The following is a 15,527-nucleotide window of genomic DNA, read 5'->3' on the forward strand; positions in this document are numbered from 1 at the left end:
TCTCCCCGACAGTCTCGCGTGACCCCCCTTCGAAATTTGCGGAAGTACGCCGACTGGCTGGAGGAACTGTCAAGCTTACTGTAGTGCTCTGCTAATCACGGTTAATATTCCCTTTAAAGAAATAGGTTTATCGACGCAACCATCATGCCTATGTTTACGGTAAATACCAATGTGGCCAAGAGTGACATTCCTCCTGCACTGTTGTGCGAGGCCACAGAACAACTGGCCAAAGCGATGGGCAAACCTGCGCAGGTGAGTCTTCCAGCTCGTTGCACATAATGCCTTTTTTACCCTTTCTGTAGATGGCTATAGTTGGTTTGATGGCGATACATTCGAAAATAGTTTATTCGCCGCTGATACCCCTTCATGTTAATGGGCATGCGCAGATGCTTACAATGGAATTCAAGCGCTGTACAGTGATTTAGTATGTCAGTAATCCGGGCCGCAAAACAAATACTGCTATGTGTAATTCCACAACTGTGATATTTATCACAGGGTTATCACTACCAATTGCATTGTCTTGGTGGGATTTTCACTTGCCCTGTGCTCTCCCTCAGTACATTGCTGTGCACATCAACCCGGACCAGTTGATGTTTGGAGGAAAAGGAGACCCTTGTGCCCTCTGCTCCCTCCATAGCATTGGAAAGATTGAAGGAGCTCAGAAACAGTACTCTAAATTAATTTGTGGACTGCTCAACAAACACCTGGGCATCTCCCCTGACAGGTAATATAATTATGTGGACCTTAACCTCAACAACCTGGGCTTTATGCCTCAACCTAAAACTGAAATTATATTGTGGTACTCAAATTATACCATACCATACCATCTTCTTCCGCTTATCCGGGGCCGGGTCGCGGGGGCAGCAGTCTAAGCAGGGATGCCCAGACATCCCTCTCCCCAGACACTTCCTCTAGCTCTTCCGGGGGGACACCGAGGCGTTCCCAGGCCAGCCGGGAGACATAGTCCCTCCAGCGTGTCCTAGGTCTTCCCCGGGGTCTCCTTCCGGTGGGACGGGACCGGAACACCTTCCCAGGAAGGCGTTCCGGAGGCATCCGAAAAAGATGCCCAAGCCACCTCAGCTGACCCCTCTCGATGTGGAGGAGCAGCGGCTCTACTCTGAGCTCCTCCCGGGTGACCGAGCTTCTCACCCTATCTCTAAGGGATCGCCCGGCCACCCTGCGGAGAAAGCTCATTTCGGCCGCCTGTATCCGGGATCTTGTCCTTTCGGTCATGACCCAAAGCTCATGACCATAGGTGAGAGTAGGAACGTAGATTGACTGGTAAATCGAGAGCTTCGCCTTGCGGCTCAGCTCTTTCTTCACCACGACAGACCGATACATCGACTGCATTACTGCAGAAGCTGCACCGATCCGTCTGTCAATCTCCCGTTCCATCCTTCCCTCACTCGTGAACAAGACCCCTAGATACTTAAACTCCTCCACTTGAGGCAGGCACTCTCCACCAACCTGAAGCGGGCAAGCCACCCTTTTCCGACTGAGGACCATGGCCTCGGATTTGGAGGTACTGATTTTCATCCCCACCGCTTCACACTCGGCTGCAAACCGTCCCAGCGCATGCTGAAGGTCCTGGTTAGAAGGGGCCAACACGACAACATCATCTGCAAAAAGCAGAGACGAAATTGTGTGGTCCCCAAACCTGACACCCTCCGGCCCCTGGCTGCGCCTAGAAATTCTGTCCATAAAAATTACGAACAGAACCGGTGACAAAGGGCAGCCCTGCCGGAGTCCAACATGCACTGGGAACAAGTCTGACTTACTGCCGGCAATGCGGACCAAGCTCCTGCTTCGGTTGTACAGGGACCTGACAGCCCTTAGCAAAGGACCCAGGACCCCATATTCCCCAAGCACCCTTCACAAGATGCCGCGAGGGACACAGTCGAATGCCTTCTCCAAATCCACAAAACACATGTGGATTGGTTGGGTAAACTCCCATGAACCCTCCAACACCCCGTAGAGGGTATAAAGCTGGTCCAGTGTTCCACGGCCCGGACGAAAACCACACTGTTCCTCCTGAATCCGAGGTTCTACTATCGGCCGTATTCTCCTCTCCAGAACCCTGGCATAGACTTTCCCGGGGAGGCTGAGAAGTGTGATCCCCCTATAGTTGGAACACACCCTCCGGTCCCCCTTCTTAAAAAGAGGGACCACCACACCGGTCTGCCATCCCAGAGGCACTGTCCCCGACCGCCACGCGATGTTGCACAGGCGTGTCAACCAAGACAGCCCCACAACATCCAGAGACTTGAGGTACTCAGGGCGGATCTCATCCACCCCCGGTGCCTTGCCACCGAGGAGTTTCTTGACCACCTCAGTGACTTCAGCCCGGGTGATGGACGAGTCCACCTCTGAGCCCTCATCCTCTGCTTCCTCAATGGAAGAAGTGACAGCGGGATTGAGGAGATCCTCGAAGTATTCCTTCCACCGCCCGACGACATCCTCAGTTGAGGTCAACAGCTGCCCACCTCTACTGTAAACAGCGTTGGTAGGGCACTGTTTCCCTCTCCTGAGGCGCCGGATGGTTTGCCAGAATCTCTTCGAGGCCAGCCGATAGTCCTTCTCCATGGCCTCACCGAACTCCTCCCAGGCCCGAGTTTTTGCCTCCACAACCACCCGGGCTGCAGCCCGCTTGGCCTGTCGGTACCCGTCAGCTGCCTCAGGAGTCCCACAAGCCAACCAGGCCTGATAGGACTCCTTCTTCAGCTTGACGGCATCCCTTACTTCCGGTGTCCACCACCGGGTTCGGGGATTGCCGCCTCGACAGGCACCGGAGACCTTACGGCCACAGCTCCGAGCGGCCGCTTCGACAATGGCGGTGGAGAACATGGTCCACTCGGACTCAATATCTCCAACCTCCCTCGGGATCCAGTCGAAGCTCTGCCGGAGGTGGGAGTTAAAGATCTCTCTGACAGGAGACTCGGCCAGACGTTCCCAGCAGACCCTTACAGTACGCTTGGGCCTGCCGAGTCTGTCCAGCTTTCTCCCCCGCCATCGGATCCAACTCACCACCAGGTGGTGATCAGTTGACAGCTCCGCCCCTCTCTTCACCCGAGTGTCCAAGACATACGGCCGCAGGTCAGATGAGACGACAACAAAGTCGATCATCGACCTGCGGCCTAGGGTGTCCTGGTGCCACGTGCACTGATGGACACCCTTATGCTTGAACATGGTGTTCGTTATGGACAAACTGTGACTAGCACAGAAGTCCAATAACTGAACACCACTCGGGTTCAGATCAGGGGGGCCGTTCCTCCCAATCACGCCCCTCCAGGTGTCACTGTCGCTGCCCACGTGGGCGTTGAAGTCCCCCAGTAGAACAATAGAGTCCCCAGTCGGAGCACTTTCCAGCACCCCTCCCAGAGACTCCAAGAAGGTCGGGTACTCTGCACTGCCGTTCGGCCCGTAGGCACAAACAACAGTGAGAGACCTATCCCCGACCCGTAGGCGCAGGGAAACGACCCTCTCGTTCACCGGGGTAAACTCCAACACATGGCGGCAGAGCTGGGGAGCTATAAGCAAACCCACACCAGCCCGCCGCCTCTCACCATGGGCAACTCCAGAGTGGTGAAGAGTACATCCTCTCTCAAGGAGTGTGGTTCCAGAGCCCAAGCCGTGCGTAGAGGTGATCCCGACTACCTCTAATCGGAACCTCTCAACCTCACGCACTAGCTCAGGCTCCTTCCCCGCCAGCGAGGTGACATTCCACGTCCCTAGAGCTAGTTTCCGTGTCCAGAGATCGGGTTGTCTAGGCCCCTGCCTTCGACTGCCGCCCGATCCTCTTCGCACCGGCCCCTTATGGTCCCTCCTGTGGGTGGTGAGCCCAAATTATGTTTATGGTATGTCAGTTGAGAACCAGTTCTCATTTTTAAATCTTGTAAAGTTTTAAATAAAAATACATAGGTAACCTAGATTGTAGAACAACAGAACAAATGTGAAATTAAAAATAACATTTACAATACACAGACAAACAATGCATTTAGATATATCACACATAGCTGTGGAATTAGGGGCGCTTTGCTAGTCACACTATTGAACATATGCTGCACTTACAAACCTAGCGTGGTGTACAATTGTGATTTCATCAAAATCTCCCCAAACCATCACCACCACCTGATCAAAACATCTTCTCACTGCTATACTATACTGGTGATAATGTAAATGTGTACAAAAACTGTAAATGTATTTACACATATTGCTTATGTTCTTCTCAGCACATATATTGCACAGCACCATTTCACACCAAATACAATTGTGATCATGGGAAAAGTACTTTAAGGTGATTCTGATATAACCCACTTCTGTTGTTTATGTGTTAGGATCTATGTGAACTTCTTTGACATGGAGGCAGCTAACGTGGCCTGGAACAACTCTACCTTCGGCTAAGCACGAGATCTGAACTTCAGTGGGAGTTTGCTCTTACTTTCCTCTTCTGTAGAAAGAGAGAAGCAGCATATGCATAATTGCTGAGCGGTGTGATAAATGCACGTAAATGGACCCTTGCTTTATTACGGACCCTTGATTTGCTCTGGACCATTTGAATTTGATGTTACAATAAAGTGACTCTCCTGATATCAACTTTCTACATTTTCCCAGGGTTTGTTTTACAGGCTGGGTGTTTTGCACTGCTTATAATCAAGCATGAATGAAGAAGTGTTTCCTCACACTAACAATTTTTTTATTTAAATGATATACAGTGTCTCATAAAAGTGAGTACACCCCTCCCATTTTTGTAAATATTTGATTATATCTGTTCATATGACAACACTGAAGAAATGACACTTTGCTACAGTGTAAAGTAGTGAGTGTACAGCTTGTATAGTTTACAGCTTGTATAATAGTGCAAATTTGCTGTCCCCTCAAAATAACACAACACACAGCCATTAATGTCTAAGTCACTGGCAACAAAAATGAGTAAACCCCTAAGTGAAAATATCCAAATTGGGCCCAAAGTGTCAATATTTTGTGTGGCCACCATCATTTTCCAGCACTGCCTTAACCCTCTTGGGCATGGAGTTCACCAGAGATGCACAGGTTGCCACTGGAGTCCTCTTCCACTCCTGCATGACAACATCACAGAGCTGTTGGATGTTAGAGACCTTGCGCTCCTCCACATTCCACTTGAGGATGCCCCACCGATGCTCAATAGGGTTTAGGTCTGGAGACATGCTTGGCCAGTCCATCACCTTTATCCTCAGCTTCTGTAGCAAGGCAGTGGTCGTCTTGGAGGTGTGTTTGGGGTCGTTAACATGTTGGAATACTGCCCTGTGGCCCAGTCTCCGAAGGGAGGGGATCATGTTCTGATTCAGTATGTCACAGTACATGTTGGCATTCATGGATCCCTCAATGAACTGTAGCTCCCAAGTGCCGGCAGCACTCATGCACCCACCACTGTAGGCATGATACACTTGTCTTTGTACTCCTCACCTGGTTGCCGCCACACACGCTTGACACCATCTGAACCAAATACGTTTATCTTGGTCTCATCAGACCACAGGACATGGTTCCAGTAATCCATGTCCTTGGTCTGCTTGTCTTCAGCAAACTGTTTGCGGGCTTTCTTGTGCATCATATTTAAGAGGCTTCCTTCTGGGACGACAGCCATGCAGACCAATTTGATACAGTGTGCTGTGTATGGTCTGAGCACTGACATGCTGACACCCCACCCTTTCAACCTCTGCAGCAATGCTGGCAGCACCCATACGTCTATTTCCTAAAGACAACCTCTGGATATGATGCTGAGCATGTGCACTCAACTTCTTTGGGCGACCATGGCGATGCCTGTTCTGAGTGGAACCTGTCCTGTTAAACCGCTGTATGGTCTTGGCCACCGTGCTGCAGCTCAGTTTCTTCTTATAGCTTAGGCCATCTTTATGTAGAGCAACACTTATTTTAATCAGATCCACAGAGAGTTCTTTGCCATGAGGTGCCATGTTGAACTTCCAGTGTCCAGTATGAGGGACTGTGAGAGCTATGACACCAAATTTAACACACCTGGTCCCCATTCACACCTGAGACCTTGTAACACACGAGTCATATGACACTGGGGAGGGAAAATGGCTAATTGGGCCCAGGGGTGTACTCACTTTTGTTGCCAGGGCTTTAGACATTAATGGCTGTGTGTTGAGTTATTTTGAGGGGACAGCAAATTTACAGTCGTCACCCCGTATTGGTGAAGGCCAGCGACACACACACACACACACTACAGAATATCAACTTCATATAACTATAAAAGTACTAATAATCAGTAAAAATACATAGAGTAATTAAACATTAGCATTACGGTTAATGTTCATTGCGCATGAAGTCCATTCATGGGTGGAGTAATAGGAAGTTCTGAATTTGAGATGTTGAAGATGTGTTCTACTGATGAACAGGACTAAGTAGAAGAATAAGTAGGACTACATTTCATTTCTGATGTATTTTTGTAGTCAAATACATTTAAAACAGATCTCAGAGTTGAAGTACTTAATTAGTGTCAGGTCTTCCCCTTTATTAGGTACAGTATGTGTCTGGAATCTGTGGGATTGAGGGTCCATTCCATTACATAGGCAGAGTTTCAGTCACAGCATCTCTAACATCAAGACCTTAGGTCTTTTTTCTTATCTTTAATACTTCCTATTTTTATTTGGATAGGCTGTATGTTTAAAATGTCCACTGCACCGGACTGTGATTCAATATCTTCTATATTATCATGATATTTAAAAAAAAAAAAAGTAAATGATCTTTAGAAACTACACTCTGCCTTTGTAGGCACCTTTAGGCACAGGTCTCAATTGTGCATTGTGAAGACAAGCTTATGCGCAATTGCTTTCGCAAGATGATCCAATTGAAGGTACACGCTAGAGGGCGGTACTCGGCCGTCCAGTGTTATTAGCATGCTAGCTGCAGTCAGCATACGTTACACAGTTTGTGGTAATATAAATATTGAACGTTTCCAACTAGCTAGATTGACATGAACTACGCGTCAACGTTTGGCAAGTACTAAGATTTTTATGTTACATGACTCAAAGAAACTGCTACTACCCCTTTGGTGTATGTAGTTAAGTTATCTTGCTAACAACATTAGCTAGCTTACAACATTCTCTAGCTAACAGCGTTAGCGAGCCAATAATATTACCGAGCTAGTGGTAACAAGCCAAGCAGGAGGACATGCTTATGAACGAACATCCGCTATCTAGTATCTCTAGTTGTATACTGAGCGGTTATTAGCCAACAAACTATCACCACAGTGAAACTCCAATATTTTTTATATATCTTGTTAACAGTAACCTAGCATTGTAAGGACCTGACTGAAGCAACCATTTTCCCCTAGCTCTTGGTCGTTGCACTATTTCCCTGGGAATATGTAATATCTACATTATCAATTATTTTACTTTTTATTTTTAGGTTCCCCGGGTGCTGGTGTGATCTGGATGTTACCTGCCAGTTTTTCAGCTTATTGAACTCACTCTAAAAGTGAAGTGGTGTTCATTTTCCATTGTTTAGTTGATGTTGTTGCAGCTATGTCAGAGGCCATCCTGACCTTCCAGTACCAGCTCAGTAATGTCATGGAAACTGTCCTCAAAACCGCTGTGAATGAAATCACACGGCTGGTGAAAGAAGGTTTCTTGGAGGAAGTTACACATAGCAAGCAGGAAGTTATTGTCTTGAGGAAGAAGCTGCATCAATGGGAGCAGAGATGGAGGGATGAAGAGGAGAGAAAGAGGAGGGAGTTTGAAGAGAATGAAAAGAAAAGGCAGAGAAAAGAGAGAGAGCAGAGGGGGTTGTCTGTGAGATCCGCTTCTGCTGGAGAGATTAAGGAGAGAGAGGAGGCTCAGTCAGGTAAGTGAGGAGAGAATCATGTACACAGTGGTACTGACTGGTACTGTATATGGCGCACATGAGCCATATACAGTACCAGTCAGAAGTTAGGACTTTTGTCTGGTACACACACACCTAATATGGGATACCTGACGTTGTTGTTTTCCACACTCAGGACTAGAGGAGGTTTGTGTAATCAAACAGGAGGAGAGGTGCCAGTTAGAAGGACCCAGGACCCTCACTGAGAGAGAAGGACCACAGGAAACAACCATGCAAGGTTCTTCTTGTGTTTCTAAAAGCATGGAAAAGAACGAGTCCCATGGGGTCCATATCAAAGAGGAGCTAGATGACTGGGAGGATCTGGTTTCCCAGAGAGTCAAATCCACAGATACCCCAATAATGAGCCTGAGTCATCTGCAGAGATTGAGTTCACATGGCGGACCATGGACCTGTGAACCTTTGCATCCACAACCACTTCCAGCACCTTGGACCAGCGAACCTCTAGCTCCACAACCACTACCATGGTCAGGTGAATGTCCAGCTGCCCCTGCAGCTCCAGGAACCAGAAATGAGCAGATCCCACTCCCAAAATCAAATATACCCACGCAGGGGACAGAGTGCGCTGTAGGGTCCCTTGAGTCCAGCCCCTACAACTTGAGCATCAACACAACGGCAAAGCTGAGGGCCAAACCCTACACCTGCCCACAATGTGGTAAGAGCTTTCCTCAGCTCCGAAACCTGAAAGACCATCAGAAGTATCACCACACAGGGAAGAAGGCATTCACCTGCTCTCAGTGTGGTAAGGGCTTTGTGTACATGTGCCACCTCAGGGTACACATGCAATGCCATACGGGGGAGAGGCCTTTCAGCTGCTCCCAGTGTGGGAAGAGCTTTGTATACCTGTGCAATCTAAAGTCCCACCAGCAGTATCACACAGGTGAGAAACCGTACAGCTGCTCTCAATGTGGGAAGAGCTTCAGCCTTCAAAGTGGCTTGAAGAAACACAAGGTAATTCATTCTGCAGAGAGGCCTTATCACTGCTTGAATTGTGGGAACAAATTCTATTCTAGAGCAGACTTGAAAAGACATGAACAAGTTCATGCAGCAAGGTAGACCTTTGAAAGATGAAGCAGGTTCATTTGAAAAATCAGAGTGAATGAAAATAACACATGTATTATGTTTAATGTAAGTTGCAGATACATTTCATGTGGTGGGGAATAAAAATTTTACAAAGAAATTATTCTGATCATTTTTTCTGATTGCTCAAACATTATTTAGACTTGATTAGGCTGTGTTCATAAATCTGGGCAGTATTTAAGAAATATGAATCGGGACTGTGTTTAAAAAAGTTTGAGATCAAGGTTTATTTGATTAATTATATAGTAGTAATTAGAAGTTGGACGTCCATACATTTCCATTTTTTGCTTTTTTCAATCACAATAATACTATTTTACCACTCGAAATTACTACATTCCCACTTTGATTGAACAAGTCATTATACACACAAATAAAAAACAAATCGAGAAATAAGTAAACATGTTCGAACCCAAACAGCTGATGAAGTAACATATTGCTCGGGAAATGGTTACCTTGGGAACAACAAATAAAACTTTAAAATAAATACTAGACGTGCGCGGTTGCATTCGGAATATGATTACCTCGATGTCAGAGGGCGTGACACAGATGGATACCGAGCCAGATAGCCATCCGGATGTGTAGATCTGATGCATCAGATACACTCTTACGTACAGGGAGAGGAAGACAATTAGCCGGGCAGTAAAAGGCTATGGAGAGAGAAAAGTAAAATCTGTTATACACAGCCTGGACTAGGTATTTCTTATTTTTTTTACTTATGCCTACGTTTCAATAAACTATTAGCAATGTATAGCGCGCACTAACTTATGCTAGAAAGACAATACTGTCCAATGGGATATCGTCAACGCGTGCTAGGCTCTGCCCACACGGCTTCACTAGCCTTCATTAGGAAAGGAAAGGTTATGTATTATCTTGGTGTAGTTATATAAATCTTAGCTATTAGCTTTTGTAGCCACATAGTTCTTTTGTTATGTCTGTGTACATTCCTAATATATATATTTATGTTTGTAGCTAGCTGATTTGTATACACCCAACAAAAAACTACGTTTGGAAAGTGGTAAGATGAATATTTATATTCTAGTCAGATGGTCTGAAATCTGCAACCCTTTCACAAAGGCTTTGTGTTGTCTGTATTAGCAACATGAAAAAAGCTTAGCACGGCCTTATTATGAGTATATAGAAAATGATTTGTTTAAAGATAATTCAAGTTGAGAAATGTTTTATTTGTAACTAAACATAAAATACACAAAATGAACGCAGTTGTGTATTTGAAGGCTTGCCCCTTTTTCCAGGACTGGAGAAACGGACACCTGACTGGCCTGGGCGCAGGTGTGATCTGAACACAGCAAAAGGCAAAACTCAGGTCTTTCCAATAGTAAACCAAACCTGGAGATAACTAATTTGTTGAAGATTGGTTAGGAACTCAGGCACTCGTAACAGTAAAGGAAACGTAGCGGTGGGTTATTGTCCAGTACTGAGTTAATGTTGTTGCAGCTATGTCAGAAGCTATCGTCAGCTTCCAGTACCAGCTCAGTGGAGTTATGGAAACGGTACTTAAAACTGCTGTGCACGAGATCACTCGGTTGGTGGAGAATGGCTTCTTGAAGGAAGTAACACGTAGCAAGCAGGAAGAGGACGTCTTGAGGAAGAAGCTGCAGCAGTGGGAACAGAGATGGAGGGACCAAGAGGAAGAGAGGAGGGGGACGTGTGTGAGATGTGGATGTGCGGCAGAGACTACAAAGAAAGTAGATGGTTTACCCGGTGAGTGTTTTCACATTAATTTGCCCTCTGGGATTGTTTAACTATTTTTCTTTCATAATGATGACACTGTGTGGATTGTTGACAGTTTGTAACCTTACCTTAAAGGGCACAGTGCAGAAACCTTTCCTTTGCATAACTAGACCAGAATAGTATTAGCTAGTCCACATGGAAAATTAACAGGTTGTGTGTGTGTGTGTATATGTTGTGGGGAGGGGGTTGTAATATTGAGAGCGTCTACAGCAAGTATGATGAGAATACAAAACTGATAGATGGACTGGCAAGAAAGTTTCAGTGTGGGAATATCTCAGGGGAAAAAACACAAACTTGTAGATGTTTACTGGTCATTTAAGCTAGTGGTACTATCAAAATACAAATGGCCAAGGACCTATCTCCTCTACAGTCTTGTAGGAGGGAGGCTTTGGCTAACTCCTTAGCCCTATACATCGTTCAACAGGTGGGTCAGCCTGGTAACAGTGCAAATTCACCAAACACTGCTTCCCAAACCCCCATATATTCAGGTCAGAAAGAAGCTTAGCACCTTTCTCACCACTTTTTTTGTTGTTGTACACTTTCCTCTGAACCTTTTGTGCAGTATGCACACTGTCAAACCGATGTTGCCCGTGTCTGCTCTCACAGCCTCTAGATTCATGAAAACAGTCCGAGAGGGGAACTTGTCAAGTCTTGTTAAATACTCCTCGCTAAGCTTCTCAACTTGGTCCCCTGACTTGCCAGCAACATTAAACTTACATTCAAGTTTGCTGATTTCAGCCAGTGTAAGTGTTGAGGGCTTTTATTTTTGACGCATTCTGGTTCACAGTGCAGACCAAACGTAGATTGTTATGTGTACTGTTACACTCCTATGACTAATATCTCTGGTCTTCTCCCCTCAGGAGCTGTGAATGGTTATGGTATCAAACAGGAGGACATTGTGCAGTCTGAGACACTCAGGTCTGTGCGGGAGGTGCACGTCCAGAAGGTGCACGTCAAAGAGGAGGATGATGCACAGGGAGGCTGGGGGGACATGTTAGCCCTGACAACCCCATACACAGACACCGCTCATAGTGAGCCTGACTTGTCATCACTGTGGACCAGTGAACCTCTACATCTACCACCTCCCCCAGCACCATGGACCACTGAGCAGCAGATTTTACCACCAGCGCCATGGACCACTGAGCACCAGCCTCTACCCCCAGGGTCGGTGATACCAGCCCAGGGGACAGAGAGCGCTGTGGGGCCACCAGAGTCTGTGTGTCACCTGAGAATCCAAATGAATCGGGCCTATCACACTGGAGAGAGGCCTTACCACTGCACAGATTGTGGGAAAAGATTTAACGCTAGAACAGACCTGAAAAGACATGAACGAATCCATGCAAGGTAACATTGCATTATATGATTTGGTGTACTTGCATACATTTATATCACTGAACTTGTTTTTATTTTGTAGGGACATCTCCAAGGCAAGACCGAACAATGGTATCCGAGCTAATAAAGAATATTCTGCACCAGATCATGCTACAAAAAAAACCGGAAGGCTTATTCCACTAGAATTATTAGTGAGTTGGGGCCTGGACTTGTCATAAAGCAACATAGCTGTCAATACTCTTACATTGTAAGCCTCTCCAATCTCTACCTTGGCTTTCAGTTATTGTATCCTATATCTCTTCATTCTTAATAGGCATCTGTGAGACAGGGCTATACACAGCTTGGGGAGGACCTAAGATGGCGACTTGGCCCCAATGACTGGTATGTACCTAAGTGATACCACTCATTGAAAGGTTGTTTGTTTGTCTTGTACTCATGGTTGGTTACTTTGTGTTTACACTTGTATTTCAGTAAGTAATCATAAGTTATAATTGTTTAGCTTCAAGTCTCCGCACAATGAAGAGGTGACAAAATCAGTAATGCAGATAGTAAATGATGGAGGCCAATACTGGGGTCCTGACAGTCTCATCAGAAGTGAGTTCACCTTTTATTGCCAATGGACAGTATGCATGTGAAGGATACAAATCTCCTCTCCAAAAACATGTCCATCCTAATCTACATCTTGAGATCTGAGTATAATTAGATGTTACTATATTCACTGCGTGGTAACATGATTCTTTCACTGTCCATAGAGGCGTGTAATAGGGTGTATGAGTACTGGAAAGCTCAAGGGAAGATTGAGATGGAGGGCAACGTGGAGCTGATCAAGAAGAGGAAAATCCTTACCAGCAGGAGGAACAGGGTACATTATAGTTTCACACAGGCGTATAATTACACACATTCACGTCTAACATATAACACTCAGATACTACACTAAGAAAATGTAATCTTGTGTCCAAAAGAATGTAGGATGTAATCTAGGATATGCTTGGTTGAAGGTTTTATCTTTCTGAAAATGTCAGCAAATAGGTTATTGTTGTTTAATCACGTCTTTACATTGTAATATGTCAGCTCTTCCAGAAGAGAGTGAAGGTGGGAGGGAAGTTCCTCACCCCGGAAGACCTAGACTTCCTAGTTGGAGCTGACCCCAACTTCATGTCTGACGAGGAGAGTGACGTGGAAGATGACGGCCTCTATCAAGTGCTCCCTCCCAGGTGGCGCTGCATGAGGCTGACCCGTATCGTCAGGCTCTGCCAGAAAGCCCTGGATGAGAATCGCCTTGTGGGCGTTGAGCCGAAGTCGACTCGCTCAAGGAAATTACAGTGGGGTAGATTTACCTCTCGCCATCCACCAAAAGGACAGTCTAAACAAGTCTATGTGAATAAAAATAAAGAATAAGCTTCACTGTAATTGGTTATTACTTAATAAAATAGTTGCTCAACAATTGACTGTTAAACAGATGTCAGAACATGAATAGGGAGAAGACATGACTCTCTCATCTCTGTTTGCTATTACAAGGGAAGAGGCTCTAGATAGAAGTTGCCTTTAACCAGTGATATAGGATCATCTCGACCTAACCCTGTCCTCACCAGTGATTCTAGAAAGTGTAGAGGGCAAATGTTTCAGTTTGTACAGTGAGATGTTGGGTTGTGGTTGGAATCTGACACTGGCTTAAAAATACCTGTTTATGGCTATAAGTGAAATTACGTTTACAAACAGCGTTTACGGGTTCTTCAGACAATCTGGAAGACCGCGTTTTGCAATGCGTGTTGCAAAGTAAAGTGAGTTAGCAAAGCGAAAGTACTACCAAGAAATGGTGCCTGTGGGTTGAAAATGTATTTCTCAAAAGGTGGAATTTGGGGATTTTTTTCATTTTCCATCGGGAAAGACAGAAACAGCTAACAAACAGAGAAAGGCATGGATCCAAAGATTAAAGTGAGGAGAACCAGTAGACAATGCCCAAGTTTGGTATACCTGCCAGATGGTCTTAATAATAATAATAATATAGCTATTTGTATAGCACTTTTCTAGTGCAATTACACAAAGTGCTTTACACACAAAAATTGAAATACATTAAAATAATAATATATACACACAAAAACATTCTTTTAAAAAGTAAAGCAAGTAAAAAATAAACAAAATATTACATCACAATGATAAAATATTCATAAAAGCCATGTTATAAAAACAATTTTTTGGTTTGATTTAAAAGAATGCACTGTTAAAGCGTCTGACATTCTGTGGTAGGCTGTTCCAGAGTCTAGGGGCCTGTCCAGCAAATGCCTGGTTCCATTTAGTTTTCTGTCTAGACTCTGGGACAACCAGAAGTCTTTTTTCATCTGATCTGAGAGGACTAACAGTGCAGTATGGGTTGAGCATGTCACTAATGTAATCAGGTGCCAGACCATGTAGTGCCTTAAAAGTGATAAGTAGAATTTTAAATCTACTCAGTTCTGTACAACTTGGAGTTTACCCAGGGACCTTTGTTGAGGCATGTAAACAAAGCATTACAGTAGTCTAGGTGAAATGAAATTAAAGCATGTATAATTTCTTAGTGTCCTCAAAAGATAAAACGGATCTAATTTTGACAATGTCGGTAAAAGCATGACTGCACCAGTTTTTGTATGTCTGGATCAAAGAAAACTCCCAGACTCCTGGCCACAGGCACAATATTGTTCACTAGTGATCCTAGAGCCAACCGAACTTCATTTGAAATAGATGGGGGGCCAATAATTAAAACTTCGGTTTTATCAGTGTTTAACAAAAATTATTGGACATCCAGTTTGTAACGTCTTTTAGGCAATTATGCAGAACACAACTTTCTCAAATCATTTGGCTTAACCGACAAATACAACTGCGTATCATCTGCATAACAATGAAAAGAAATGTCATGCTGCCAAATTATACTATAATGGAAGCATATACAGAGAAAACAGAATTGGCCCCTGGATGGAATCATGCGGAACACCACAGGTCTGTGGTGCCTGCGGAACAGGCACGGGGGAAAACATATAATTGTTAATGGACCCTACAAATGCTCTATTTGACGGTTAAGAACTTTTCACAGTCTGCAGCAGCAAGGCCATGTCTCCGATTGGTGCTGGATTATCAATAGTCGTGTACAAGGGACAAAAAAGTCCAGTTTCTCTAAGGAAATGGTATAATCAGAAAACTGTCATAGCTCAGCCATTTCATCTACTTAATTTTTACAATCGAGGAGCTACTCTTCCTCTTAAGTGAAATTGACCTTCTCTGACATTGCCTTGCTTCACTCCAACTCTTTGACCCCCTTAATCTGTAACAACAGGTGGCAATAAACGACATTATTCATAATCATAGAGAGAGGGATTTATTTTTTAACATGAATAAATATTCAATTAGAAAATAATAATTCTAAACGATAGATAGATAGAGCGATAGCGAATGTAATTAGCTAGTGAGCTGTTACCAAACCTGCTAAAAAATAATCTAGGAACACAATACACAACGTT

The 15,527-nt window shown here is 44.9% G+C and overlaps 3 protein-coding genes across 6 annotated transcripts; all 3 read left to right on the top strand.

Annotated features, from left to right (window-relative positions):
- The first annotated feature begins 26 nt into the window (after window positions 1–26).
- On the top strand, window positions 27–4,740 carry mif (macrophage migration inhibitory factor). The gene is given in 3 exon segments (NM_001310996.1): window positions 27–252; window positions 558–724; window positions 4,335–4,740. Coding segments are annotated over 3 exon segments (342 nt in total). The 5' UTR covers window positions 27–144; the 3' UTR covers window positions 4,402–4,740.
- Window positions 4,741–6,826: 2,086 nt separating this feature from the next.
- LOC105025210 (zinc finger protein 546-like) lies at window positions 6,827–9,055 on the top strand. 2 transcript variants are annotated; one of them, XM_034291671.1, is made up of 3 exons: window positions 6,827–6,850; window positions 7,405–7,839; window positions 7,994–9,055. In XM_034291671.1, exons 2-3 carry the CDS (start codon window positions 7,521–7,523, stop codon window positions 8,929–8,931), a joined length of 1,257 nt encoding a protein of 418 aa, XP_034147562.1. In that variant the 5' UTR covers window positions 6,827–6,850; window positions 7,405–7,520; the 3' UTR covers window positions 8,932–9,055. The 2 variants fall into 2 exon arrangements, with proteins under 2 accessions (XP_034147562.1, XP_010894042.1); XM_010895740.4 differs by lacking the exon at window positions 6,827–6,850 and adding an exon at window positions 6,870–6,996.
- A 574-nt stretch (window positions 9,056–9,629) lies between these two features.
- Window positions 9,630–13,481, top strand: LOC105025212. 3 transcript variants are annotated; one of them, XM_010895743.4, is made up of 9 exons: window positions 9,630–9,648; window positions 9,925–9,970; window positions 10,206–10,674; window positions 11,565–12,048; window positions 12,119–12,227; window positions 12,350–12,417; window positions 12,536–12,630; window positions 12,789–12,898; window positions 13,108–13,481. In XM_010895743.4, exons 3-9 carry the CDS (start codon window positions 10,410–10,412, stop codon window positions 13,432–13,434), a joined length of 1,458 nt encoding a protein of 485 aa, XP_010894045.1. In that variant the 5' UTR covers window positions 9,630–9,648; window positions 9,925–9,970; window positions 10,206–10,409; the 3' UTR covers window positions 13,435–13,481. The 3 variants fall into 3 exon arrangements, with proteins under 3 accessions (XP_010894045.1, XP_010894047.1, XP_019901613.1); XM_010895745.3 differs by lacking the exon at window positions 9,630–9,648 and adding an exon at window positions 9,715–9,812; XM_020046054.2 differs by lacking the exon at window positions 9,630–9,648 and having other exon boundaries at window positions 9,822–9,970.
- The last annotated feature ends 2,046 nt before the right edge of the window (window positions 13,482–15,527 follow it).

This window comes from Esox lucius, chromosome 4, assembly GCF_011004845.1.
Source record: "Esox lucius isolate fEsoLuc1 chromosome 4, fEsoLuc1.pri, whole genome shotgun sequence".
Lineage (NCBI taxonomy): Eukaryota > Metazoa > Chordata > Actinopteri > Esociformes > Esocidae > Esox > Esox lucius.